Source organism: Strix uralensis, chromosome 2 (assembly GCF_047716275.1).
Source record: "Strix uralensis isolate ZFMK-TIS-50842 chromosome 2, bStrUra1, whole genome shotgun sequence".
NCBI classification, from domain to species: Eukaryota; Metazoa; Chordata; class Aves; order Strigiformes; family Strigidae; genus Strix; species Strix uralensis.
This window is the reverse complement of record NC_133973.1, coordinates 38,325,057-38,352,992: the sequence shown is the minus strand read 5'-3', so window position 1 is coordinate 38,352,992 and position 27,936 is coordinate 38,325,057. Positions and strand designations below refer to the sequence as shown.

General features: G+C 43.1%; 2 protein-coding genes across 6 annotated transcripts in view; one reads left to right on the top strand and one right to left on the bottom strand.

Annotated features, from left to right (window-relative positions):
• The window catches only part of LOC141939181 (high affinity cGMP-specific 3',5'-cyclic phosphodiesterase 9A), a 105,747-nt gene extending 103,589 nt beyond the window's left edge, over positions 1-2,158 (bottom strand). For all 4 annotated transcript variants that reach the window (XR_012627497.1, XM_074858405.1, XM_074858406.1 and 1 more), the window contains exons 1-2: positions 2,018-2,158; positions 811-1,009 (exon numbers count right to left, since the gene is read on the bottom strand). The gene's annotated coding sequence lies outside the window, so the exon portion shown is untranslated. The remainder of the gene's footprint in view (positions 1-810; positions 1,010-2,017) is intronic.
• RSPH1 (radial spoke head component 1) overlaps positions 1-19,854 on the top strand; it is a 74,225-nt gene extending 54,371 nt beyond the window's left edge. Inside the window, exons 2-10 of one of the 2 annotated variants that reach the window (XM_074858414.1) lie at positions 12,261-12,352; positions 13,403-13,516; positions 13,638-13,743; positions 14,913-15,003; positions 15,238-15,373; positions 15,673-15,744; positions 17,146-17,353; positions 17,793-17,933; positions 19,688-19,854. In XM_074858414.1, the coding sequence (XP_074714515.1) occupies positions 12,261-12,352; positions 13,403-13,516; positions 13,638-13,743; positions 14,913-15,003; positions 15,238-15,373; positions 15,673-15,744; positions 17,146-17,353; positions 17,793-17,933; positions 19,688-19,737 (1,010 nt within the window). In that variant the 3' untranslated portion in view covers positions 19,738-19,854. Of the gene's footprint in view, positions 1-12,260; positions 12,353-13,402; positions 13,517-13,637; positions 13,744-14,912; positions 15,004-15,237; positions 15,374-15,672; positions 15,745-17,145; positions 17,354-17,792; positions 18,113-19,687 lie in introns of those variants that run through there. The other variant, XM_074858412.1, reaches the window with a different exon arrangement.
• The last annotated feature ends 8,082 nt before the right edge of the window (positions 19,855-27,936 follow it).

Here is a 27,936-nt window from a genome sequence, read left to right as displayed (position 1 = left end):
AACTGAGAGACCAGCAAAGAACAAAAATCTGAGGTCATAAAGCTCTCGAGGAAACAGTTCCCTTAAAATATAATGGGACAAGGCAATTGTCATCATAGAAAAGTAATTGTTTAAAAGGTTACTATTTAAGAGCTTTAGTGTAAGCAGAAAAAGACTTAGTGCACCTTACAAAAGGTTTCAATGCTAAGTGGTCACACAGGGTTGCACATCTGTGCGCCTGCTGCACAGATCATACTCACACCATCTCCTAACAGTGTATCCTTGCCATAAATCCAGAGTCACTAGATCCTAGCAAAGACGACTGGACTATCAGCAGCATTTACAGAACTGCACCCTAACTCTATTTCACAGAGACTGATTTCATTTTATTTACTGCAGGCAGAGAGACCCGAGTTCTCATTTACTCATCAACAACTTACCTCTGTCCCCATATATCCATAAGCTCCTCTGACGTTCATGTGCTTTTAATAAACAAATAAAACTTCCTCCACAAAAGCAAAGAAACTTGTGGCAATAAAACTTGTGATAACAGGTTATAAAGATCACATCCTGCTGTAGATTAAATTTTAAAACAAAGCTATTCTTCAGAAATGACATTAACAGGCTACAACACATAACTGGTAGTTTACCAATATATCCTTTATATTTCTGTTTTACTAATGAAGCCCAAGGACAAACTCCAAACCGGTTTTATGTTCTTTCATTTTCAGCAGCCATTTTACCTGATGGTGAATACAAACACTTTCGCTTTCTCCTAGTACTGCAACATATAAAGCAATATTCTGGTACTTACTTTGAATCCATATTTACCTTCCAAACTTTGTATTGCTTCTTCAGGCTTCCCGCTGCACTGGCTCAAACATAGCTCCCTCCCTGTTTCAGGAAAATACAGCCATTCGCGACTGGCCTCTACCACCGCAAATACCGCAAACCTTGGCTCAGCTGTGCTGCGCACTGGGGAGACAGAGCGAAGCTCCTGCCGGGTTCCCCTGGAGGGCAGGCATTAATTCTGTGTACACAGAGAGAGCGGGCGATGCAAGTGCTCATCAGGGTGTCCTTAAGGACTCAAAAAACCCTTAGACACATGCAGATCAAATGCATGTTGTGCTTAATACCCAGCAGCTCTGCACCTGAGACATAAACTGCCAAATCTATCGGCTTGGGACCCTAAATGACCATATTCCTTCCATTTAATACAGAAAGCAGAAAATAGTTAATCCTGGCTTAACAACAGGGGACCAGAGTCCTTGTGAATCCACGCCTGGCTCCCAGGACCCTCACGGCACTGGGAGCTCCCGCAAGACGAGGGGACCCAAGGGAAGCCCAGGCAGCCGCCTCGCCCGCCCCGATGTCGAGCCCAGGCCCAGGCCAGCACACCCGCACCCTGCGGGGCCAGGCCAGCAGCCGGGCGAGGGGAAGGTGGCGAGCACATGCCTCTCCCCAGCGGTGCGAGGTGCTGTGGCCCTGTAGGAGCCCCCGCTCCGCCGCCACGGGCAAGTTCGCTGCCCGCCGGGGGCTGGTCTCCGCCTCTGGGTTGCAACCCCTCAGCCGGCTCCCGCCCGCAGCCCCGCACCCTCCGGGGCACAAGCCTACGGCTGCTCCCGCCGCTACCAACGAAACCCAGGGGCGCCCCCAAAACAATCGTCCCCGGGTCCGGGGCCCGACCCCGCCGGCTGGGTGGGGGGATGCGGTCTCAGAGCAACCCGAGCCCGTGAAGAAACACGGGGGAAAGCAAGACAAAAGGTGAAGGAAAGCCAGAGCCAGGGGCGGTGGTGACCGGGAAGGGGAGCGCCTGAACCCCGGCAGCGCTGCAGCCGCCTTCTCAACGCCCGCCGGCGGAGAACCGGAGCCACCGCGCCCGCGGCACCCCCGGCCCGGCTCGGAGCGGCCCCCCGGGGGAAGGGGCCGCCGCACAGGCGGGAAGCGGCGGCGACGCCCCCGCTCCGCCCCCGCCGCCGGCACGGCAGGTGCACGGCCGCCCCCCGCCCGCCGCCGCCGCCGCCGCCGCCGCGCCTACCCGCCGCTGCTCTCGCCCTCCCGCCGCCGGTAGCTTCCTTCTTCCTGCCTGGCCTGCGCCGAGCCGAGCGGCCGGGCGCGCCTGCGGATGGCCGCCCGGCCGCGGGAGCTGCGCGTCGGGACCGGTCTGCCTGGGCCCCTCCCCTCCCCGCCGCGCCGTGGAGGAGGAGGAGGAGGAGGAGGAGGGCGCTCCGCGGCGGCGGGGCGGGCCGCGCCGCGGCTAGGCGCGGCGGGCAGCCGGGCACCCCCGCCGGGGCGGGTCGGAGTGGCGCCGTGAGTGGGAGTGTGCCGGCTGCGCGCTCCGCGGAGGCTCCGGGCCGCCTCTGTAACGGTCGGTGAAGCCTGTGAGGGGAACTGCTGCCCCAGCCCGGCCCAGCCGCCCGCGACTCCCCCGGCCTCGCCGCTGAGGGGGCGGCGGCTCCTCGGCGGGGCCCCACCTCACGCCCAGCCCGCCGGCGAGAGGCAAAGCCGCTCCTTGAGCCGGTGCTGCCCGCCGTCCCCGCCGACCCACCTGTCACCCCGGCAGCCTCTCCCGCTCCAGGCGCTCCGGAGGCGGCCCGACGCCCTCTGCCCGGTCCCGGCCCCGGTGGGCGCGCAGAGGCGCCTCACTGCAGCGCTGTGAGTTGCCCACCTGAAATGCGCGAAGGTGTTTCTGGTGTCAAACCGCAAACGTTAAGAAACCACGCAGCAGGTCATCTGAAAACTGACGGGAAAATTCGGTGGTGCTTCTTTTAAAAAAACAGTATTATTTTCCTCCTGGCTTCCTGATCCTGCAGTGCGTTTTCATTTTCTGCAACTGTATCTGTCTCAAAGCTTGGTTATTTATATAAATGGGTACTTCCAGCTGCAGGTGTATTTCTTTATCGTGACCACCTCACCAGTGCAGATAACCCTACGCTGCTTACTTCATCCAAAACTGAATAGCTGCTAACAGTTACCTTGTGCGGGTTTTAATTTATCTGTATAACCGTTTGTCCTTTGTAGGGTATCACCTGCCTGGCACAAGCAACCCACTTAAGACACTCGCTAAAATGTTCAGTTTTGTCTCTTCCCTCTCATCTTGCACTGCCTATGCTGGCAATACCAATAAAAGAAACTCTTGACTTCCAGTGTGATATTACTTAGACCCCACATTTCAAACACTTAGACGTGGGCTCAGCTCTGCTCCACAATCCCAGTGGCATCTTTCCTTCACTTTCTCCCAGTCACTAAAGAAGCCCTTCACGCTTACAATGACATCTGCAGAACCAGGGTCTCAGAGTTGCACCCAGACAGTTGCAAATACAGATGCGTGTTGCACAATCTGCTGCATTTAAGCCTGTCACTGGCAGATGTTGATTCCAGCTCAGGCTCACATCCTTGTAGCTGAGACTTGTAAGCAGTGACTCAGAATTTTTAAAAAAAGTCTTCACACCATCTCCCCAAACGCCACAAAATTCCTACTTGAAAAGCTAATGCACCGCTTTTGATTATCATCAATTTTATGTTCCAATGAGATGATTTTGGTTCGCAGATAAAAGCAAAAGCCGCTACTCAGAATCAGAAGGTCTCGTATTAGCACAGCTTTTACAGAACCATCCTGCAGTATGAGACAAACTACAGTTTCATCCAGCATCTTGGGGAGAGGACAGTGCATAGCTGCTTTTTGACAATACAGTTCCATGCCCCTTGTGAATCCAAAAGAAAAATGATCTGTCCCAAACCCTCACCAGCTCAGCTGAAAGGGCTGATGCCCTGGGCAGTAGGACTAAGTTTATCTGACTCGTAACGCTTGTAGGTGGAGCATAAACAGGCATGTCCTGGAGCTGCTCTAGCTCTCCACATTAACTGTCCCCTGTATGATCGGGCGTGAACTGGAGAAGGAAATATTTCAAGCCTCTTTATTCTTCTGAGCAGGCGTATCATGGGAATGCCATTGTCTTAGGAAGGGGGCATTTGTTGTCTGGGGTGGAAAAGCACATTCTAATGTCAGATATAGATGAGGTAGTTACAGACAGAGCATCTATATATGTTGATGTTTGTAATTTCTGCTATAACAACCATTTTGCAGAGACAAAACTAGTTGTGAATGCTCCTCCAAGAAGAGTGATTTGCATGAATCATGTGGCTGCACTTTTGCACCAGCACGGGAAGGCACCCAGGCACCTGACTGGCACACACACACACACAAAAATGAAGATTTGTCTCTTTACGGTCAGACCCATCACAGGGCATTTGTTCGTATGCATGATTAGCCATCCCAAATTATCACATGGAATCCTCATATCTTTTAATTTGATGTTGGCTTGGCCCTTTTTAAGTTCCTTAAAGAATTTAACCTTGCTTGAGTATCTTTCTACATTCAGTTACAAGCAACCTGCAAAAAGCATGAGCCAAACAGCCAGAGAACCCCCTGATATTTTTCCTACTTAGAATAGAAACTTCATCCCCTATTAAAATAAAGGTCCTTTGTAATCCATTCCTCTAACATCACTGAAACCTGCTGGCCACCACACCTGGCACATCTCCTCTCTTTGCTATGCCAGTGCTGGTTACCAGCAGCTACAGTTTCCAGAAGCCATCAAATAAGTAAGACGGCAGAGAGAAGGAGCAGCGTGAGCTTGTGCTGCTGGTTGCACAACAGCCTGCTGGCATAGAGCATGGAAGGAGTGCCAGAGGTCTGTGGGAGACAAAAGGAGATCTACAGCCAGATAGACCTGGTTACAAATGGTCACAAAAATGGTTACAAAACAGAACACAAAGAAACATTTTTTAAAACAACATCTGTAATCTAGAGCCTCACAGAAAAAGATAGAAAAGCCATTTTGCCAGTTCTTTTCTAGAAGGAAGTACAAATGAAGGATATGGTCCAGTAAATGGTGGTATTGGGTAGCGAGCATGGCAGCAGCTTGGCTTTCTAAGCCTCCGGCAAGGTTTGTACTAGAGGAAATAGAAAAGGGTTTGTTCTTGTCTGCAAAACCAAACAGAAGTAAAGATGTATGAGTTGACAGATGCTTACGTATGCTTCTGCTGGCGCTTCTCAGAAAAGATAATCTAATTTCCTGGTTGGCAGTTAAATTTTACTTCCACTGAACAAGAGTGGTGCTCTTAACTCCTCAAGTCCTGACATAGCAAAACACTTTCAAGTCAGTGGATGTCAGCATAGTCTTTCCTTTGCTGAATAGGTGATGCTGGCTGAACAGAGGTCTGAATGCAGACTATTGTATCCTTTAGCTGATTAATGTATTTCATTTTCTTTCCAGTAAATTGCACAAGTATATTTTATGATTCATAACTGCACAGATGGAAAAGGCTAATCTGTTTAGCCACTGAGTGATCTCTTTGTCTTAGGGGATCAGAAAAGTTCATAACTTCTTTACATGATAATGGGTTATTATATAGTGGTTTACTATATAAAAATCGCTATTTACTTAGACTTTATTCCACACAAGTAGCAGGATTCTCAGGACTGATACAATTACAGCTTTTAGTTGCCTTTATTAGTTTTACATGCTTTGTTTTCCCAACAGAGCAGCTGCGATATTGTATAAGCAATTCACATCAGCAGTGGGTGCAATCCAAATATAACCTGCCATGGAGCTTTGCCAGACCAAAAAAACTGAATAAATATCCAAAAGAGCCACAAAAAGAAAGAGGCTGTGAAGGTTATGCCTGTATGTATGGGAGCAGATAGGTATAGCCCTGCTGCATCCGTACTCAGAAAGGGCTGGAGGTAAGCCAGCTGTGGTCTGGAATCTATCTAGCTGAGTTAGCACAGTATGTCCTGCCTGTTGATGAGAAATTTTAGTGCCGGCATAGCACCAGGCTAATATGACTACATAGTTTCCAGACTGGTACTTTCATCACATCTAGCTTGCCAGAAAGCTAGTGAGAATCACCAGTCAGTAGCTTTGGAGGAAGAGACCAGCGGACAAAACCACTGTGCCAGCACAGCCTTTTCCTCAGCCTGAGCAGGACAGTACCTGATTACTAAAGGCTACTGATGAAGAAGAAAACCTATAGCACATGGAACATGGAGAGGGAAAGGCAATAAAACTGCCTCCTACGTAAAGACAGATATTGCTATGACTGCAGGAGACATTTAGGAATAATGGCATTACTTTGAACCCTGTGAGTTGCCTGTCAGTCTCTGGTTCCATTCAGAAAAATGAGATCAGTGGTGCTGACAGTATGCTACTCTGACTCTCCCCATGGCTTTCCAGAGGGGTGGAGAGTGGGACTGTTAAATCACCTCATGACATCTAAGGAAAGATCTGTTAAAAAAGTGGTTATAGCAACAGTGATGTCTACTGGGGTAGGATCTACTGGAGGGAGGGAGTCCTGGGCAGAGCTGCTGCATGTGACCCATTGCTACACGGAGCAGTGGCCCCTGTAGCTAGGATGGAGGTTGCCTGGTTAGAGACCCAGATCAGCTCTCATACCTTCAGCCACCTGCTCGTAGAAAAATAACCAAGAATGTACTGAGAATGCAAAATTTAAAAAACCCATCACCACGCTGTATTATAATAAATGGAATCTGTAAAACAATATACAGACCATCTTTCGTTACAAAAAAAAGAACATCTATTTTGAAGAACTTCTCTTGAATTTAATTCTGCTTCCTGCAGGAAATGGGAGAGTTTCTCTTGTAACTTTGTCCTTATTTCTATTCTTCTTAAATTTCCTGGAGAGCTGAGTGGAAGTGGAGAAATGGCTACAGAAACAATTGCTGTGGAGTAAACAGATTGAAATAGGCAGGTAGACTAATAGATTTCATTTTTCCATGTTTGCAGACTTGGTCACTGGAGGGTAGTTATATGAGAAGGGAGGACTCAGGCATATTTTAATAGAAGTCAAATACCAGAACAGTTAGAAGTAATGGTAAAACAGAAAGCAGACCAGAACAGAGAGCTTACACTGAAGCAATTGCCTTGCAAGTTGTGCATAAGAAGATGAAGTATGAAGGTATTCAAGCTGACAGGCATAACGAGGCAGCAAATTAGTCCCATCTACCTCAATCGTTTCATTCTTCGCTATTGAATTAATTAGTTACCAGGTTAGGACTTCAGATAGTATGGACAAAAGGATTGGGCTGCTTTAGCTTTATGTCATTACAAGCTATGACTAAATAAAGAAGCTTACATTTGGGGTTTTGTTTATTTAATGAACCTAAATCCACTTCCAGAGAAAAGTAGTGAAAAATGTAATATTAACACTGCTTTATTCTTATACTGACCATAAGATTTTTTTTACCTCATGAATGCCAGCTGCTTTCTTGGTAACAATAATAACACTGACTGTCGTAAAAGTCTTGAGAAAAGACATTAGCAACAATTTCCTAAATGGAATAGAAGTGACCTGTACATATCCCTATTACACTTTAGTGGAAAGGGAGACCCTTTAGGTAAAAGAAAAATTTGACAATTTTCCTGTATGTCTGAAGAATGGAATGCACTCTGTACTTCAAAATGAGCAGTAAGGTCAGAGAAATGGGAGGCAGGGTATAAATACAGCAGAACACTTTCCCTTGGATATTTTGCAGGAGGGAATTGAAAGGTTATATTTAGCCAAGATGCTAAAAAGTATTACTGGCATTTCAAGAATGGCTTTCATTCAAACTTTTCTAATCACCCCGCCTCTGGGATATCTCAATGTTAATTGCACTTGGAGGAGGCAGTTGTAAACTGAGCGGCTAGAAAGGTCATTTACTTGTTTTTCTGGCTTGGTTACGAGCACAAAAAGAGGCTATCTTTACTTGGCATACAGACATACTAAGCAGCCTTCATTTTGCCTGTAAAGGGCTTAAAAAGAGCTGTGCGGAGAGAAGTTCCCATTTTGCAAAGGATTTTGACATTTCAGAATCTGGTTTCATTGTGAATTTGAGGAAAAAAAACCCACTATATGGAAGTTAGTGACAATAAATTCTTTGTCCACTGTTTTCTCCCATAATCTAAGGAATTACTTTGAATTCTTTGTGTCTGATAGTATATATTGCAGAATAATAAAAAGACCTGAAATGTATATTCCCAAACAAGAACTCCCCTTTAGATATTATTTTAATTCCCTAATCCCACAGTTTTCCTCCAAAAGGCTGATGAAATCAACCTGGTTTATATTTAAGTTCCAGGAGGAAGAGAGCTAGTTTCATTAAGTTTTCCTGACAACTGCAGTTTACACTTTGCTAGTATCTCATACTGACTGTGCAGTACACTAGACTGTGGTTTTAGCTTTTGCAAGGAGAAAGGTGTGAATGACTATCTTCTAAGAGATAACAAAATATTTCCCTACAGATTTCTGTTCTTTAAATTCCTGGAAAAAAACATAATCTTGCCCAGGTCTGCCCTACTAAAAGCAATAAATGGTCATTTGCATCTCTAATTTATACCAGAGCAAAGCTCAGACTGACTTGAGTGCCCAAGGACTGGCCCTCACAAAGTAACCAGCTCTGTCAGTAACGAATGAACTGTATGTGAAGAAACCAACCTGTGAATCAGGCAATTACCTCCACTCTTCCTATTAATTTGATGTCAGAATTTGAAAAGGCGGCTCCCTAGAGCCACATCGCTGGCCAGGCAGAGAAAAGCTGGTTCACAGAGGTATTGCTCCTGAAAGAAAGATGCATAGTGGGCCAGGGGCATAGAGCAGAGAGCTCCTAGAGGGCAGGAATGCCGACGTGCATGTAGCATGAATTAAGAAGCACGCCACCTTTACCACATCAGAGGTTGTGTGTGCACCCCTTTGAAGCTAGACACTGATTGCAATGTAGAAGTGAAAAAACAGTACTATCGTTTCTAATGTTCATTGTGCAACGTGTTTTCAAAGCTCAGTCGGTGCTGGAAGGAGCCCCTGAGGCCAGGCCTGGCACAGCAGCATTTTCCCTGCAAAACTCTGCACTGCCAAAAGCCTCCCCCCTCCTGCCACAAGGTAAAGTCCAAAGAAAGCCAAGGAGCATAGTGGGCCTCAAAAGTGCCTTTTGGCCATTCCTCCCTACAGAAGGGCTCTCTGGCTAAATTCAAAGTGAGGACCTGCAAAGCAGAATAAAAGGACATCCAGGGCTGTCCTCTCTCATGGGAGGCACCTTTCAGGGTCCTGTGCCTAGCAGCCTTCTGCTTTGCTGTGTCACTGTCCTTCCCTGTTCATAAGCGCCTCTGGCAGCAATGTCTTCGGGTTCCTCTGAAGCTCTCTCTACCTATGGGGCTTCTTGCTCCAACTGCAAACCAGGAGCTTCTCCAGGGCAGCTTGCAGCAATGGCAGCTGCTGCCCTCTCCTGCCAGGGTGACTGGCAGTTGCTGCCAGCAGCTGCCAGCTGAGCCAGCAGTATGAGCAGATAATCAGCACATCCACTAACCCTCTTGGGCCTTTTGCCAAATTAAATTTATATGCAAGATCAGCAGGACCTTAAGAATATTTATGGTATTATGTTGGTTCTTTGATGGAAAAGGAAAAAGATAAAGAAAGTAAGGATGATAGCAACCCTTCTTTCAATAATAATATCCTTAAAGCTTAATTTTAATCTGACATTGAATCACCAAAAAGCAACTGAAAGACCAGAAAATACAAAATATATCCTCTTTGTCATTAATTATATGCATCCATATAAGCTGTAGCTGTCCTCACAAGACAGTTTCTAGGTACAGAAAACTTTAAATGATACCTCCTTCATTTAGGTCAAACTGTGTGATGCCGACATACAGACATTTGTCCTATTTGCCACTTCTAGATTCAGAGCAGTTTAAATTTTATAAAGAAATAGTTCTTGGCTGTTTCCCAAGAAAAGTGAACTGTTCCTCCTTCAGACCCTTTCCTCCTTCAGTACTCTGAAACAACACACAGAGCAAGAGCAGTTAGTGATGACCAGGGGGAGTGTCTCTGAGGCTTGTCACTGCTTCCTGTTTGTGTCACAGCTCTTCCCTGGGCCACGTCAACTGTGAAGCCAAAGGACAAATCTGGTTATTTTTGTCATCGAGTTTAACAGGAATCACCTCTGTATGCATCCTGAACATATTTTCCCTTACAACTCTGAGCCACAGTGTCTGCTTAGAATTAATATGCTGCTCACAGACTAAGTAACCAGTTTTGTAATTCGAGACATTACCTTACTGTAGATAAAAGAATTTAGCCATCCTTAGGTGAAAGAAGAAACTTGGGCATCATCAAGAGTGAGAAAGGAGGAAATGAGCATACTATGCTTCAGGTAACATACACTCACATCCAGTTCTGCAGGAGGTAAGCAATCGGAGCAGTAGTTTACATACCCTGCAGTTCCTTATTAACAGCACAGCCACTGTTATGCAAATTAGGCTTCCCTAGTCAAGTGCTGGGAATGTGCAGGAAAGAGAAGTAACCATACGATTTTGAGTTAATAAATGTATAGTTTCTTAAAGCTCTGCCAGCTAACGAAATTTAATTTCAGTGTTCTTAAATGTTTCAAACAGAAAGCACTCTCAAAATACTAACTGGGTGTTAACTCAGAAGCCCAAATGCTTCCTATGAGTTAAGAATGTGATGGTATTCAGCAATAGTTCTCTTCTTTTTTCATCTTTGCCCAACTGAAAACATAAAGACACATATGCCACTTAAGTGACACATCTTAATAAATAAATACTATTAATTTATTATCTAAATACTGGGTATTTAGATTCCTACCTATGAAAACTAAGAAAATTACCTGAATATATGGCATATCTTTGTATAGAGATGACCCTGTTTTTATCTGGTTTGGGTGGTAAAGCTTTGACCTAGGGTATAAGGTGACCTCCACCACATTTTCCGACCACTTGCCACCCCTTTTGCTGCCCACCCCAGAAGCCTCACCTCCTCTGCCCAGTGCTTAGGTAGCCAACAGCTTTTCACCACACATACCGTTGTGTGGCTCTTCTTGTGAAACCTCGGCCATTAAATTACTGTACAAGGTGACAGTGAGGTGATTTGCCTGACTCCTGTATCAGTCAGTGGCAGGACCTGAGTCCTTCCCAGCTCCTGCAAACACTGTGAAGCTGCTGCTTTGCAGAGGGGTGAAGTACCACTTGCATTCAGCAACCCATTCTTAACATCTGCGGGAGGCGGGCATGAGCTGTAATGCAGTCATCATCAACTCCCTTAGCCAAGGTAGATTTTTAGGGCATTTTCCTCTGTTAAGAAAGCACTACCTTGCATTGCGGCAAATAAGATCTTTTTAAAGCGTGATTGTTTTTGAATACTGTAGCTCACATAGGAAACATAAAAAATTGCAACATAAAATACAGAGGAGGTCTTTTCTGTGTAGGGTATTATTGATGATTAATATGGACTGAGGGTGGCTATGATATATTATCCCCTCTCCTTTTCCTTGTGAGCTACTCCCTTCTACTCTTCTTGCCCTTTTGTTAAAGGAGAGCCCTTCTCTTGCCTCCCTGCGTTGATTTAGCTGTAATCATATTAGTATGGGAGGCTCTTGACTGGCTGAGGTGACCAAACTTGTCATCAAGTTATGTAGATCACTGCTGAAGCTGACTGAGTAGAGTGGTTTGGAGAAAAGTCAGAATACAGAGACTTTCCTACATATTAAGATCATTGAGAATTATGGTTACTAAAAGGAGAGGAAAAAAATTTAGTGGAAGCGTAGTATGTGTGAAAGCAACAGATGCCTAAATGGTGATGGACTCATCATTCTTCTCTCTCTAGTAACTCGGTTAGAACTGTGCAATGCCCCTGTCACCACAGCAGTACAGTTCAATTTAGAAAAAGATTTTCCAGGCCAGATCTCACGGTGGTTTGATGACTTCCAGTGCCTAAGGTCCAGAAGTGATTAGCACCAGAGCATTTCCCTGCCTCTGTCCTGACCCCCAAATTACCCATATGGTCTGTTGTGCTGCACTTTGCATAGAAACAAGAGGAATCTCTTCAGAGTGCCCCAAAATGCAGAGCCTGACTGCTAAGAGTACACCCAGGAATGCTGGTGCCAGCCAAAGCACATTTCTGTGATGCCTCTTGATACCCACATGTGGGTCCTCTGTCTCCAACTGCACCATCGGATGTGGGCTGTCACAACAGCTGTGGAAATCCTGTGGGATTTCAGAGACTGGAGGCGATTGCCGTTGGCCTTCTGGCTCCAATTTAAGGAGTGTCCTGAATTTCCAGTGGGATTCATCAGGCCACGCGGGGGGAATGAATCTGGTCTGTTGCGCAGGTGAATGAGACTCATCAGGCTGAAACCGTAAGATATAAACCAACAAGATAAGACCTACACGTGGGAGTGGTTTTAAAATCTAAAATGTTGTTTACAGGCCAAACCAGCCAAACTACTGGGAGCTCTCAGAAGACGGAGGGGTCTCAGGTCACACCTCAGATGTCACCAGCCTGTTTCACGGCACTTAAGGTACAGGTCGGGAAAAACAAAGCGCGAGAAGCCGTCGTCAACACCCCAGTCCTCTGGCGGGCGCCGTCCCCCTCTCGGGACTCCTGCGCCCGGAGCCGCCAGCCGGCCCGGGAGTACCCCTGGGGCGGCGGGGCCCTCCGCTTGCGGTAACGGCGCCCCTCCTCAGCGGTGAGACGGCGGCGCGGGGGGGGGGGGGCGCGGCCCCGGCCCCGCCGCTGCCCCGCCCCGCCGCCGCGGTGAGGGGCGGGGCCGCCCCGTTGCTCTCAGCACCCGGGACAGCAGCGCGAGCCCCCGGGGCGCCCCGCCGGGCGTTGCCATGGCAGCAGGCGGCGGCGGCTCGCACCTCCCTCCCCCGCCCGCCTTGGTTGCCACGGTGACGGCGACGCCGCGGCCATGTCGGACCTGAGCTCGGAGGGGACCGAGGAGGCCGAGGCCGATTTCGGGGTCCGCAGGGGCGGTCGGGGCGCCGCTGGCGGCTCAGCAGCATGGGCGGAGGCGGCCCCGCCCCGTCTCCCGGCCCCTGCTGCGGCGAGGGGCCCGTCCCCGAGGGGAGCACCCGCCGCCGGGGGCGCTGGGGAGGAGCGGGGCGGGAAGCGGCTTCAGGCCGCCGGCGCCTCGGGCAGGGGGTGTGTGTGGGAGCGCCAGCGACGGGGGGACAGCGAACGCTACCGGCCGCGGGGATTAAACCCCCGAGTATGCCGGCCGGGCCCTGCCCGGGGGAGCTCCCGGGGCGCTTCCTCGGTGGGCACGGGAGTCTGGGAAGCGGGGCTGTGCCGTGTCACCTGCCTAACTTTCTCCACCGGCTAGAAACAAGTCATCATCCGGCCCTTCCAGCCGGGGCCAGCAAGGGAGGGAAGCCTCGGGGTGCCAGGATCTGATGAAAGCGGCTGCGTAGGCAGAACAGGTGTTGGCCAGGTGCTCCTGCAGTCTCCGATTCAAGCCGAATTGGGGCAGCTTTGAGCAAATACCTGTTTTCCTCTGTCTAATGGGGTTAGGTTCAGTCAGGTCTAGCCCTCTTAAACAATTATTTTTTTTTTCACATTGGATCAGGAGTATGATGGTGAACGCAATTCAGAAGGTGAGCGACATGGTCATGGAAAAGCACGTCTACCCAATGGTGATACATACGATGGAGAATATAAACATGGTTTCAGAAGCGGACGGGTAAGATGGTGACAAAAGGCAGTGGTAGTGCTTATGTTTAAGCAGTTCTGTTTGTTTGGGCACTATGCTAAAACAAGAGTGAGAACTGACAAGTATTTTATCTATACCAAATATGTTTCAGGGGACCTACAGATTTAAAAACGGCGCTTACTACACTGGACAGTATCTTCAAAACAAAAAGCATGGCCAGGGTATATTTTTTTATCCAGATGGATCAAAATATGAAGGTAAAACACTGAACACAGTTGCAAGGATTTCTGTAACTGAAAGGACACATTCCCTCTGAACACCCCTCCTGAACCCTCCAAATGCAAGGAGATGGTGAATCGAGAATGTGTTCTTTTAAGATAAATTCGGTACAAAATGTTTCCCTTTTATTCCCCCCCCCCTTTTTTTTTTTTTTACTACAAGCTTTGAGAAGTGTGGGTTTTATTTATGGAGATTTATGTTGATTATTGTGAGAAGTGTGGTGTTTAGTAGCAGTTTGTTCTTGTCATGTCCTCCTTTCAAGTGGGGTGTTCCAAGTCATGAGAAGTATTAAGTATCTTTTACAAATCAGCTCAATCTTCATAGAAGAGAATATAGTTACTTATTTCTGAATGATGATTAGAACCACAGATGTGTTCAGTATAAAGAATTTTAGGACTTTATTAGGTCCATTTAAAAAAAATAGTCTACTGATTAGAGCACTTACTTACTCAGGGATTGGGATGTCTCTGAAGTTTGAAGAAGTTGAAACTTGCATTGTTTCTCTTCTTCCAGGAGAAGAAACACTCTATCAGTTAGGCTTCAGGGGACAGTATTTCCCCCCCTCCTTTCTAAGCTAGGCAAGAAAGAACATTCACATTGTGAGGGCTAAAAGCAGAGAGCAAAAGAGGAACCATTTGCCATACAGGAGCATATGCACCTGTGGTTTGGTTTGGTTTGGTTTGTTCTTTAATTTCTTCTATGTTTGAATAGAAGACCATCCTTTTGAGTATATATGCCCCATGACTGACATACAGTTTTAGCAAATGAGTCAAACTAAAGTAGTCCCTTTTTTTATTGGAGTGGAAATGTCACATTATCTAATGCAACTGTAATACATTACCAAATTTAAAGGTAGGAACAGGATGTTACATGGCTTCTTGTGTTCATAATGGTAATGGAGAGTAATAATGGAGACAGACTGTGATGGACTAAATGAAGAGGAGGTCAGGCAACTGCATACGTATGTGTGGAGACAGAGAAAAAAGAGCAAGGGTTTAGAGTAAGGAATGGTGTAAGGAATCACAACAGTGTCATAGCTTTCTTTTCCTTCTCTAATAATTCATGTAGGATAACTTTACAAACTGACCATTATATGACACAGTGCAATAAACCACGTCTCACTGTTTTTATTGTATTCTCATTAAAGGTGACTGGGTGAATGACCAGAGACATGGCTATGGAGAGTATACATATGCAAATGGAGACACCTATACTGGAGAATGGTTTAACCACAATAGGTTTGTTTTGTTCTTACAGTGATGTTTCAAGTCACCCAATGGCGTTAACACACCAAGGTCATTTTCAAAGCATGGCTGACTGCAGCAAGTCACGAGCTACTGGATGATCTTGGGAATTTAGTCCAGCTGGAGTGATTTCAGCTACTTAAATAATACAGTTTTAATACCTTAAGTATAACATCTTAAATTCTTAATATTCAGTAATGTAAAGCAAAATTATTATTTTCTCCTTAGGCACGGGCAAGGTACATATGTCTATAAAGACACAGGTTCTAAGTATGTTGGTGGCTGGGTAAATGGAAGCCAGGAAGGAGAAGCTGAACTTATCCACCTAAACCATAGATTTAAGGGCAAGTTTTTGAATGGAAATGTAAGTGTGCCGGAAAACTCTATTCATCTGAACAGTTAGCATGGAATTGCCTTAATATGATATGTTTCCACTTAAAATAAGAATCTAGGCTCCTGATCTTTTGTAGTATTTCTTGTACCATAAGTGTAACATATGAAATAGAATTAATCTGTAGGACAGAATGCCAAGTTTCTCTGCAACTTTGCTTTCAAACTAGATTGTTATCGACTATGCATTTTGTAGTAAAGCATATTTTACATTTAGATGCTTAGAATGTATTAACTTTATAGTTCTGATGACTTTTTTGAATTTTTGTGCAGCCTGTAGGTCATGGCAAATATGTCTTTGATATCGGATGTGAACAGCATGGTGAATACATACAATCAGAGCAGGTAAAAGAAATAGTGCAAATTATACTGAATATCAGAGAACTCAGTAAATCAAATCTATTGTTGAGTAATCTATAAAATGCCTTATAGACACTGATGTTAAAAGAGATCTAACCAGTGAAAAAAGGGTAGAAACTCATGCATTCTTAAGAACCAAATGAGGTTTCATTTTGCTTTTTTCTTTAGCTTCTCTACTGTGTAAGCTTTGACAAATACAAGGTGTGATTTTTGCACTACTTGCAGACAGAAGTCCTTTCTGCTTAAAGTTTAGAAGAATCAGGACCTTCCCAAAACATTTGGAGTTTCAAACCACAGAAGAATGTAGATGTATTTGTCCTTACATTTAGCCTATAGTCCACTTTGTTACACACTCTTTGAAAATTCTCCAATGCAGCAAATACAGCAATTGTTTCTTAAGGCAAGGACAAAATAATAACAAAATTCCTATTGTTAGTGATAGAGATTTGTAAAACATGGAGACTGTTTTCCTTTTTTGGCTAAAAGCAAGAGATCCTCAAATTAAGTATCAGATTCATATGAGTATCCAAAGTGATGTGTATTTAGTATCCTCAATTCTGTTGAGCATTGTTGGATGTGCTGATTTTGGAATATTGGGCCATTGATGTGGGAGTTTAAACATGAATTTAAGAACCCAAGGTTAAGCACTCAGCTTCTGAAAATCATTACTCTCAGGAACAATAATTTCTTCTCATGTCAATGCTGTAGTGACTGTGTAAAGCAAGGGACAGTGCTGTCACTAAAGTAAGATTAAATTTTGCCTCTGCTTTAGTTGAAATAATTGCAGAACACGGCCCATTTGAAAAAAAAATTAAAAGAAATTAGCTTGCAATACAGATACTGATTCCATTACTAAGACTCCTTCATATTTGGATAAAATAAAGCATGATTTTTTTAAATAAAAAAAATTTATCTTCAATTTTCAAAAACGTAAGATTTGTGCAGCACCTTACTGCTTCCTAGATTCATTCCAAGGTCTTCCCTAAGCAAGGATTGAGGCAGAGAGCTGTTTTGCCACTCTACCAGACAGAGCGTCAGGTCTTATTTGCCACTGTTATGCTATAGACAGGCACAGAAGAGGAGACATAGTTGATAGCCCCCTTGCAGCCATTCTGTTTAAGGGAGAGACAAAATTTTACCTTAAAGAAAGCAAGCTGGCAAGCAGTGATCATTAGTAATAGTCAACTGACTTCATCAAGGTTGAAAGTGTAGTTCACTTTCAAGATTTGTGGCTGCTGAAGTTCCTCTGCCTGTAAATACCGTAAAAGGCCATGTCATTGCTGCTTTGAGCCCAGATAAAGAGGTTTTAGTACACAAAACCATCGTCTTAGTTATTCCCTTAATACTTTTAAGATGAGATGCTGGATTTCATGAGTTGTCTTCTAGGATAAAGGAGAGGAAGAGGAGGAACCCTCATTACTCATTGGACCAAAATGGAAAGCATCAGAAATTACCAAATTAACACTCTGGACTCCCCATGGGGAAAACCCACCTTCTCCCAGAGAAGCCTCCCTAGATGCAGCAGCAGCAGAAGCAATGGAAGAAAGAGCAGCAGCAGCAGTAACTGAAGAGAAGACAATACCATCAGTTGAAGGTTTGTTCTGCTGGACAGATGGAAACTCCGTGGTTTGACTATCCCCTGAAACCGTGTTTTTCAGGTTTAGTATCAAGTAGTGTGAGAGGTTTTTTTTGGTGGTTTTTTTTTTTTTTTTCTTCTTATAATTTACCACATATTGAATGATAGGAACTTCTAAGTCAGTTCATAAACTGCGCAATATATATGTGTCTGTTTTATCTTGCATAGCATAATGAGATACAACTGTCTTGGGAAGCCTGTGAATCATTTTAGTCTATATCATGGCCTGTTATACAAACTTGATTATAAACAGTTACAGAAAATTTTATGGGATTTCTCGTGTGAGTAAAGACTGCGGACTTTGGTAGCAGTTATTAGCTACTGCATGAAAACAATGGTGGAGTGCAAATTTGTGAAAATTATTTTTCTTCTGTATTTCTAATGTGTCACGTTTCAGTCACTGATGAGTCTACTGAGGGTAGGGATGATGAGCCTTCTCTTCATGAAGTATCCAGTGAAGTTTTTAGCCCAGGAAGGGATACAGGAGAGGAAGATGAGGGAAGCAGAGAGGAAGAAGACAAAGATCAGGAGGATCCAGGTGAGGAATGGGACATACATGCTTATTCTTCAATTAGAAATCAGGGTTTGAAATTATATATATCAATCAGCTGAAGTCATGCTGCTGCTGTGAGAGGTCCATTATGAAGCTGAAGAATCTCTACCTTTCATAACAGGGGCAGTCCTCTATAGACGTAAATGTTTTTGAGTAGTCAAGTTCCTATACTGTAACAGTACAAATCAGAAGTGACACTTCTGTGCAGTGTTATCTATGCATGTACAGTTGACAGAACTTGCAGAGCTGAGTTTGTAAGTGATTGCATTTGCAAACTTTTTTTTGTGCAAAAATGAGAAAGAAGATTTCAGACACTGGGAAATTCAGGGGGTTTTGAGCACTTTTCTCTCATGAATGGAACTGTGTATTCTTATTGTCTCAACTGAACTGAAGCAGGCAAAACAAATCTGAAGAAACAAATTTCAGGATTGTTATGCATCATGGTTTGAACAGTCTGAGGTTGATTTGCTTCTCCTACAAACCAAAGAGATTTGAAATTCAGATGTTCAGTTTTTTTTCCAGGCAGTTCAGAAGACTGTTTTAAATACAAAATACTAAGAAGCAACAAAAGGGTGCATCTATATTCATTCTATATAAGCCTATGGGCCTCTACCCAATTGTCTTGTTTGTATTTACTAAGTGTTAACAGTTACAAGCTTACATATGTGATGTATGAAAACATAAGATAAATTTATCCATTTGTAATCAGTCCATTTTACAATAAATCAAAGCAAAGCACTATCCATAGGGATCAGAAAGACTATTAAACCATGAGAAAATGCCTGGAAATCCACAGTAAACATTTAGGTCAGCTCTTGGAATTTTTGTAGTTTATTTGCTCTCATTTTTTACCCATCACTCTGAAGGTGCTCTCCTGCTTCAGGGCAGACTAGCCAGCTGGCTGATCTGGTGTGTAGGACTGCAGTTTTCCTGCATAGCTCTGCTTTGAATTTGGCAAGAGTTCATTAAGCCTTGTCTGTCTCAAAGGCTCTTGGACTCAGATAACCATTTTGACTGAACTTGATTCTAGTAAATTTTCTGGCCTACCACAATGAAACAGTTCTAGTATCCTCATTGCTTTTTGTAGTTTTTTTTCTTTAAAGGGCAAATGGACTCAAGTATCTGTCAGAGACAGTGTAGTTGTGGATACCAATGCATGAAAACATAGGAATGTGATACATGTTCTCAAAGCTCCTTCCAGCTCTTTATTTCTAGAATCAGAAAGTTGGATGATTTTATACATTTTTCAGCATAGTTCTACATCTATAATTAATTAGGCAACATATTGTTCCCCTTGCCTTTATGTTTAGCAAGATTAAGTTATAGTAAGAGGAAATGATTTGAAGAAAATATGCATAATGTGAAGAGCAGATGTAACAAAATCTGTTTTCTTGCAGCCTTGTATTCTCTGTCCCATTACCATCATTTTTTTCCACCCAGGAATTCCATCCTTCTTGCTCCATGTTTCTTATGATATTGTCTAAATAGGAGACATTTTTGGCTATTCCAGAGTTACATATGGGCTGGCTGACAGTCAGTATGTGTGTACCGAGTCTGTCTAGCAGCTGACAAACAATGTATAACAGTTAAATTCAAGTACTGGCAGTGAAAGGCAGTGGGGAAGAAGGACTGAGGTAGACAGCATAGCCCTGGAATTATCTTTTAGGTTACCTGGATTACTTTCCAGTATTTTATAATAAAATGCATCTCTATGTCCTGTCTTTCTTTTCCCTCCACAGGAACTGCTAGTTTAGAGGATAAGGAGGATGAATCAAAGGAAGCAGAGTAATTGAATACAACTAAAGATGAAGAGCCTAAAAAAGGAAATTTCAGAGTAAATCATTGAGTAAACTTGCAGTATTTTTATTCATAAAAGGCTGAGTTAAGATAGTTTGAATAAACATTTCTGTTACTCTTCTGTCTGAAATATATATCTCTGAAACTTTTATGATCCTGGAGTGTGCAGTCTCACAACAACTTTCTTTATTCCATGTAGCAGGTAGTCAGTTGTTGAATTCAGAATGGGATTATTCTGGATTCCTGAAGTTGTCTCCTCACAAATTTGCAGAAGCAAACTCAATCTTCTCCCACTGCTGCTAGTTCTTCTCTTCCTTGAATCCTTCCTCTGGGCACAGAGACCTGGGGGTCTTGCTTGTGAAGACAAAGGCAAAGGCAGCATGGGCCTTCCAGCTCTATCTGTATCCCCTGTCACTAGACCACCAATTACAGGCCTACATTTTCCTTGCCTTTTTTTTTTTTAATTGATCATGTAGCTGTAGAAGCTATTCTTATTGCCCTAAACTGACCAGTTTGAACTCAAACCGAATTTTGCTTTCCTAACACACTGGTGCACTGTTTTTAAATTCTTTTTTTGCAGTCTGTTTTTGCTCCCACTTTCTGTATACTACTTGTTTTCTTTTTTTTGTGTTGCAGCTCAGTCCCAAGTTTCATATTTACCATGTGGTTTTCCTTAAGCTGTTTAAAGGAGACTGTCAACTGATCAGGGCGAGGAAGTGGATCTGTAACAAATTCCCAATGCTATGCCACACTGAACACCCTCACTGATCCACAAGCTCAACCAGCGTGTTGTCCATAGTATAAAAGAGCTCCATGCACTCAAGTGGCTTCTTCACATAGAGGAAAACTCTCCTCGTTTTCCCTTTCTGTCTTTACTAAGCCCTTCGTTCATTGGAGAGCTCCACTGTGTGAGCTGTCCTATCATGTTTCAGTTTTTCCAGGGATGTCACAGTTCTGCATGTGCACACGGAACAGTTCCTAGCTCCTCCTTTTTTTTCCCTGGCTGGATCCATTTGTTTATGTACACTTAAGGTATGTGTCCTTGAACACACAGCACCTGGATCACTGCACACCTTCCCCAGGGGAGGAACCCATCACCCCCAGCCCCATGAGAGACTCAGGCACAACATCCTGGTGCCCAAGCCCTGTCTAGGCCATCACCACTGACATGTCAAGGGTACTTTCTTCACTGGTGCTGGAGATCAGGCCCAGTAGCGCATCAACGCTGGTGTTGCACAGTCCCACACTGTTTGGAGGAGAGTTTCTGCCTTTCCCCAGCACCGACGCAAACTACCAAAAGCTCTGCTTGTTGTATTCCCATCTCCCAGCTGAATAAGCATCCCTACACAGCAGACAAAAAGCAGTCCAGCACCCCCTAATCAGCAGACAGTTAACAACTGAACATGCAGCTCCTTTTAAATCAAGAACCTGTCAATCAGGAAGCAGCCAGCAGGAGATAACAGCTGCAGAAGGCCCCTAGAAGCAACCAGAATCAAATGACATTATATAAATAGCAAGTTAAAAGTACAGAGCAAGGCAGAGCTGCACAAAATTTTGTACACGCACTAAATGCCATAGACATATTTTCTCCTGCAGGTGAATAAAGCTGCTCTGAAACAATGTTTCCTGATAATATGTAAGCAATACTTTAATTATTGACATATGTATCTGTCTGACTTTAATTGACTTTCTCATACTGTGGAAATATTGGTACAAATGTTGATGGGCCTGGAGCCTGAGGTAGAGAGTTGCCAGCCAGTAGCAGTTTGTTTTTGAAGTAAAATGACCGGTTTTGGCCCAGTTGGGATAGGAGATGTTGTACTGATATTGCTGAAACAGGACTCACATTTTCTTATTATTCACCTCAGAGCAGGAAATCTATACTAAAATTTTAGTTTAGGAAAAAGACAGAAAACGTTTTAACAAATTCCTTTTCTCTACAACTCACAATTTCAGCAAAGATATGTCAGAAGTTTGAAAGTTAGAGATAAAAATGAATTAACAGAAAGTGAAGGAAAGGAGTCATATGAAATAACGTCTATTACTTCTTCGCTGCAATTTTTCTTCTATCAGAAATGTCATAGTGAGAAAATTCCCATGCAATCTTTCCCCTACTATCTACGTGTCCTTCTGTTTGCAGTTTCTTGTCACACTGATGTGACTTCAGTGAACACTTTTATAGGCGGTTATCTTTTCCTCCTTTTGCTTTCTTTGGCAGAGAAGAGCTGCATTTCCATTATTACTGTAGCTAGATCAAAGCAAACTTGGCTTGCTAATGTTGGGGTTTTTTTGTCTTTTTATAAAACACTAAAAATAATTAGTTTACTTGCTAGTTCTAATATATTCTACTGTAAATTTGAGAAATACCTGCACAACATATTTCCCAACTCACATGCATTTTAAAGTAATCTTCAGGTCAAGCTGAGTTCATTTTTGGATAATTACTTTTTCCCCTGCAGCACTGTACTGTTTATTAGTGTATGAGTGACCTCCAGTGGTACACCTGCAAAAAAAATGCATCCTGTCTGGAAGGCAACAAAGGAAAACTAAGAACACCTGGAAGTCTCTACTGAGTTACAAAGTGCTCCTGAGAAGATGGCTTACTCCCGTTGGAGACCACCAGTGCTTTTGTTGGAGGAGACATTTTATTTCACTATATTTTCCAGAAATACCTTAAGGATAATCTGGAAACTAGTTAATAGTATTTCCTTCATTCCTATCTTGGAGAGGGAGGAACCCCTGCCAAAACTTGTTGCACAAAGGTGTGCTAAGCCTCTCTCATCCTTCTGCCTTTTAACTTTTCGGTAATGAAGAAAGACAATGTTAGATAGTACTAGGGCAGTCATTTTTCAGACCTCTTCCTAAACAGTAAAAAAAAAAAGATGTGCTGAATGTAAGGATATGATTTTGAACTTGGGGCTTTGAAGCTTTGCCTCCAGCTGTTCATCCTTAGATTATCACTCTGGTGTCCAAATTACTCCAAAAATGGTAAAGTATTCTTTAAAAATATTAGAACATTTTAACCTATGCATCTAATATTGGTTTACGTGCCCAGCTTTTTGCTTTTAAATCATAGAATCATAGAATTACTTGGGTTGGAAGGGACCTTTAGAGATCATCTCATCCAACCTGTCTGCCATGGACAGGGACATCTTTCATTAGATCAGGTTGCTCAAAGTCCTGTCCAACCTGACTGCAATATATCAGTGACATGTAAGACATTATGAGTTTGAGGTTAAGGTAATTTTCTCCCACATATAAAGCTGTGTATGAAAAAAGTGGTGCTGAGAGTATCTATGCTACACGTCTTAGAAAAACATCATATGTGACTTGCAGAGCTACTTCTTCCCCAGAGATGGGACTTTTTCCGCTATTGACATGGAAGCTGATCACAAGAGTTCATTGGAATTAAATGAGGCACTTGGGGGGTCTCATGTTCTTCTCACACCAAGAAAGTCTTGGAGTGCACCTATTTTCACCTGAAAATGCAAATTAAACCCCTTCAGAGAGAGGTCCATTTTATATTCACAGATGTTAAGGGAACAAAGACCTGTTTGAGCTGTTGCATAAACCACCCGAGACCCCCGCGCATGTGTAGTGTAGTTTTGCAAAACCAGCATTATGTAAATATAGTAGATAGGCGTATAGGTGGATACTTCTTGGAAAAACCATGAATATTCATGTCTTTAAGGTATATAAAGGATGAAAAGATTTTGTTTTAGTGTGTGCATGTTAGGAGGAATGATCCCCCATGCACCTGGAGCCAAATAAAGAATGCCTGCCTTCTGAAACTTCAAACTAAGTCTTAGAGGGTTCTTTTGTGACTTTTGGGACTTTTACCAAACTAGAAATATCGTCAGAAATCAAATGTTAGTGGAAGAAAACAGGTTAAGGAGACATGAAATTTCTTTTATAATTGATTCAACAACTTCCTCATATATATACCTGTTGTGGTTTAACTCCAGTAGGTGGCTAAGCCCCACACAATGGGATGGTGGACAGAATTGGAGGGATCCTCCTTCTTCCTTCAGCTTTTGTTGCTGAGCACAGCATCCTATGGTCTCGGATATCCCTTTGGTCAGTTGGGTTCAGCTGTCCCAGCTGTGTCCCCTCCGAACATCTTACACACTCCCAGACTACTTGCTGGCAGGGCAGTATCAGAAGCAGAAAAGGCCTTGATGCTGTATAATCACTGTTCAGCAATAGCTAAAACATCCCTGTGCTATCAACATTGTTTTGGTCACAAATCCAAAACAAAACACCCTGCAAGATACTATGAAGAAAATTAACTCCATCCCAGCCAAAACCAGTACAGTATCCCAAAAGCTGACATCCCTTGAAAAGGTCTTTGGTCACCTGCCTTGTTCAGCCTGTATGCCTAGCAAAGAAGTTATCTGTAATCTGCTTCTCTAAGAGACATAAGAAGACATGACTAGACTCTAAAGCTATGCAGCCCTCACATCCCTGTGTTAACTCTTACATTCACCCAACACAGCGCAGTGCTTTACAGGTTCAGGGTCCCAAAGTTGTAGCTACACTGGCACAATGCTGTTCCTGAGCTAATAGACACCATGAGTAACTAAGGTAAAAAACATCAGTGTTGCTCTGTGCCGAGAGCATCTCTCCAGGTGTGGCACAAACACAAAGATCTCTGCATGAAGCGCTGCTGAGCTGTGAGGGCAAGTGAAGCGAGAAACTACAACGCAGATGCAGGTGTCTGTGCATTTGAACCCTGCAGAAAAGCACAAAGAACCACAGAGTCTGAAGTTTTATTGTATACATAAAGTGGGAAACAAAGCCATAAAAGAGATTTACATGTGCGTTCCTTATTCTTCTGCCTGGAGTACACAGCTTGGTTCCATTCCTGCAGGCAAGCAATTGTTCGTGACTCATTTGCCAATCCACACAATCACAGAGGTTTTCACTGGCAGAGGTATCTCCACAAACGACTCTTTAGAGTTTTTTAAATAGCACAGTTGCTGTCATGTGCTGGAGCAGTTTCTGAACCATCCTCAAGTACAGTGATATACCAGCTGATTTTAAACGGAACACAACAGCACACAGTAAATTAACAACTTCCTGATACAAGTTCTGTGAGACCACAAAACCCTATTTCTTAAATACGTCTAGCTTGCAATTTTTTGTAAAGACTGATGCTTGAGCAAGATTCTTTTGAATAACTTGGTACTAGGTAAGAGGTTATACTGCACATAGGGTTTTTCCATTCTGTGTATTATTTATTCAGCTTTCTAGCCCCCAGGTGGCAAGAGAAACCTGGCAGAACACCTGGGAAATTATATCTTAGTATCAGACAAATTTAGGGACAACTGAGCTTTATAAGACAGAAATAAGGTCATTGTATTTTAAATGTGTCCTGTCAAAGTTGGATTAATGAATTTTCATAAACAGATTTGCAACAGAAATTCCTGCTGTGAATTAGAAAGCATACATGTATTAGAAGCATCTCTCTCTATTTGCTCTCCACATCCCACCCCTAACAGTATCTGGACTCCAAAACACTACAGATTTAGGGCCTGGTTTTCAAAACACTTAACCACAGAAATAGTTCCAGTGAGGAGGGTCTTTGAGGTGGATCAAGTTAAATGCTTTTAACAATATGGTTTTGTTTTTATTCTTTGCATTTGTAGAGGTAGGAGATGCTGCCTCCTGAGTATCCTCACCAAGAGCCCAGGAAGCTCAGGGAGATCCCATTTGGAGGTTTTGCACAGTTTTTCTCTGGGTTTTTCTTTTAACTAGGTGTTAGAATCAAGAACTCCAAAGTGCTCTCCAGACCTTTTGTGATCTCCATTAAAAAATGGACTATCAAATTCAATGGTTCACTAACTCCTTCCTATTCACCATAGTACAATCTTTCATTTGTTCAAAGCTTTCCTGTTCTTCTCAAGTTCAAAGAGTCATGAACATTTTAATTCTTAATCACCCATTAAAGAAAGCACTAAAAGGTCAAGACCAGACCCATACATTCTTCTGAAATCACAATAAACAGCTGCATACAGTCTTTTCAAAATATTTTCTTCTGTTTCAGAGTATTTCAATGACAAAGCTCTTAGGAGACAGTCAAAAATCTCAACTGCTTTAATCCCTGCCCGATGATTTAAAATTGTGCAAAGTGAACAGAAATAACTACTGTTCTGAGTCAGCAGAGTTTCACATTCACCTTACACCAGTATCAATGCTGGCACAAGGAAAAAGCTTTGGAAAAATCAGGGACAAAACATTCATAGCATTTTTTTGAGAAATACTTTTCAGAAGAACTGGACTCAGGCATCTCTCCAAGCAGTCCTGCCTAAAAGTAGTCCCAAACATTATTATAAATTTCTATGTTACTATTCTTTCAAAGTCTCTGGAAGGAGTATTCTTGTTCAATAAAATGCTGCTCCTCCTCCCAATCCCTCAATCACACCAGATCTTATTTAGTCATATAAATCTGAGGTTGTGTTTTCCCACAAGGTGTCACCACAGATTAACTTCACTGTAGGTCTTCATCAAAAGAATTTGTATTTTCAGTTCTTAAGATATAAACAAAACATTCAAATTCTCTCGTTAGTGCTAAAATCTTCTATTGAAGTACATAACTTTGTAATGAAATAGATCCAATTAAGGAAAATTGCAATGGAGTAAAGCAACATCTATTTTTTGAAGTCGTGTAAAAAATTGAAGAAACTGGAAAAGAATTTCCTATTTCTTTTTCTTACTACAAAAACAACTTCAAAGCTTCTAAGGACATTTTCTTCATTTCACCTGTGTTCAGCGATTAGTTTCATATTATGAACACACCACATTAGGAATTTTCTCTGTCTCCTAAACACTAGATTTGACAACTAAGAATCCTTGTACATTAAATATATAATTTCAACTCTGATCCTAAAAAGTGTTCTTTAGAGGTGAACCTGTGCTCACATGGGGTCCCAGGAAATCCAAAATCTTTTGAGTCCTTCTGAGTAGAAGAGCTTGTCCTTGCCCTTTTGTTATTAAGACTGAGATACAGTTTCAATGGCTTGCTATTTCTGCTGCCTCTTCTTTCTGTTCAATTGATTTAGATGGTAGAAATAGAGAAGTCTTTATAAGTTGAAGACAATATTTTGCAACTAAGCATTTGTCCTCATCTGCTTAGCAGTGCAGTGTCTGGATTAGAAACCACCAGAAATGAAATATATGTCCCCTCTTTCCCACATGCCCTGAAGTTTAATTCATTGCGTTCACCAAAGTAAAATTAATTGGAGTGCATCTGTATTGAAAAAAAAATCATAGTGGGATTTTGGTTCAAGTGTCTTAGCAATCTGCCTTTAAGTATATTTAGTTTGCAAATAGTGTTGTTCATGCTTTGTGGGCATTTGATTAGATGCCAAGATTGGGTGAATCTGTTGAATCCTTCCCCCATGCCTCTACCTCTAAGGAAATTCCTACCAGAGAGAGAGGTACTTTCCCCAGCAGTGTCCTTCTCCCCTCTCAACACTTGCCTCAAGGGCAGCCTGCACGCACTCATTTCGGATAGGAACTTGGTGCCCAATAACAGGATTAGAGTGCTGTAAACTGGCTTTTAGTAACATTATTTCTGCAGACCGAAAGGAGTGAAAAGCAAAGAGAAGTATTTCATTGCTATGTTGTACACAGTGGCAGCAGCGTAGGAAAGATGTTCAAAGAAAGGAGATAATGCTGTTCTTAGTGTTCTTAGTGACACTGTCTCTGGACTGATAATGAGGTTACTTTTCACAACAGACCCACCCTGACAATAATTCTGATGGTATTGGGTGAAGGGAGGGATGTCATTTGGTATTTTATTTTGGTGTTTTAAAAAAAATCCAGATTCTTAACCCAAACTGGTATTTTCAGTACAATCTAGGATTAATATATAAGAGCATTACAGGAAAAAAGTGCACATTATTTCTAAAAAGACAGGAAAGTTTCTCATGAAAAAATTTGAAATTTTATGTCACTAATTCTTTAAAAATGACCAATCTTTTAAGTGGCTTTGAAGACTCCTTTTCCTGAAGGAAGTTTCCTTTTCCTCTTTCTTGCCAGTTAGTGCCAACTCCATACCCTGCAGGCAGGTGTGTCATATAAGGAGTAGAGCACAGGTCTCACCTGCCTCTCCATATCTGTCTCTGCCTCCATCCCCAGGCAGGCAGTGTGCCATCATCATGCCCCGGTCTCACAGGGTGTCTTCGGA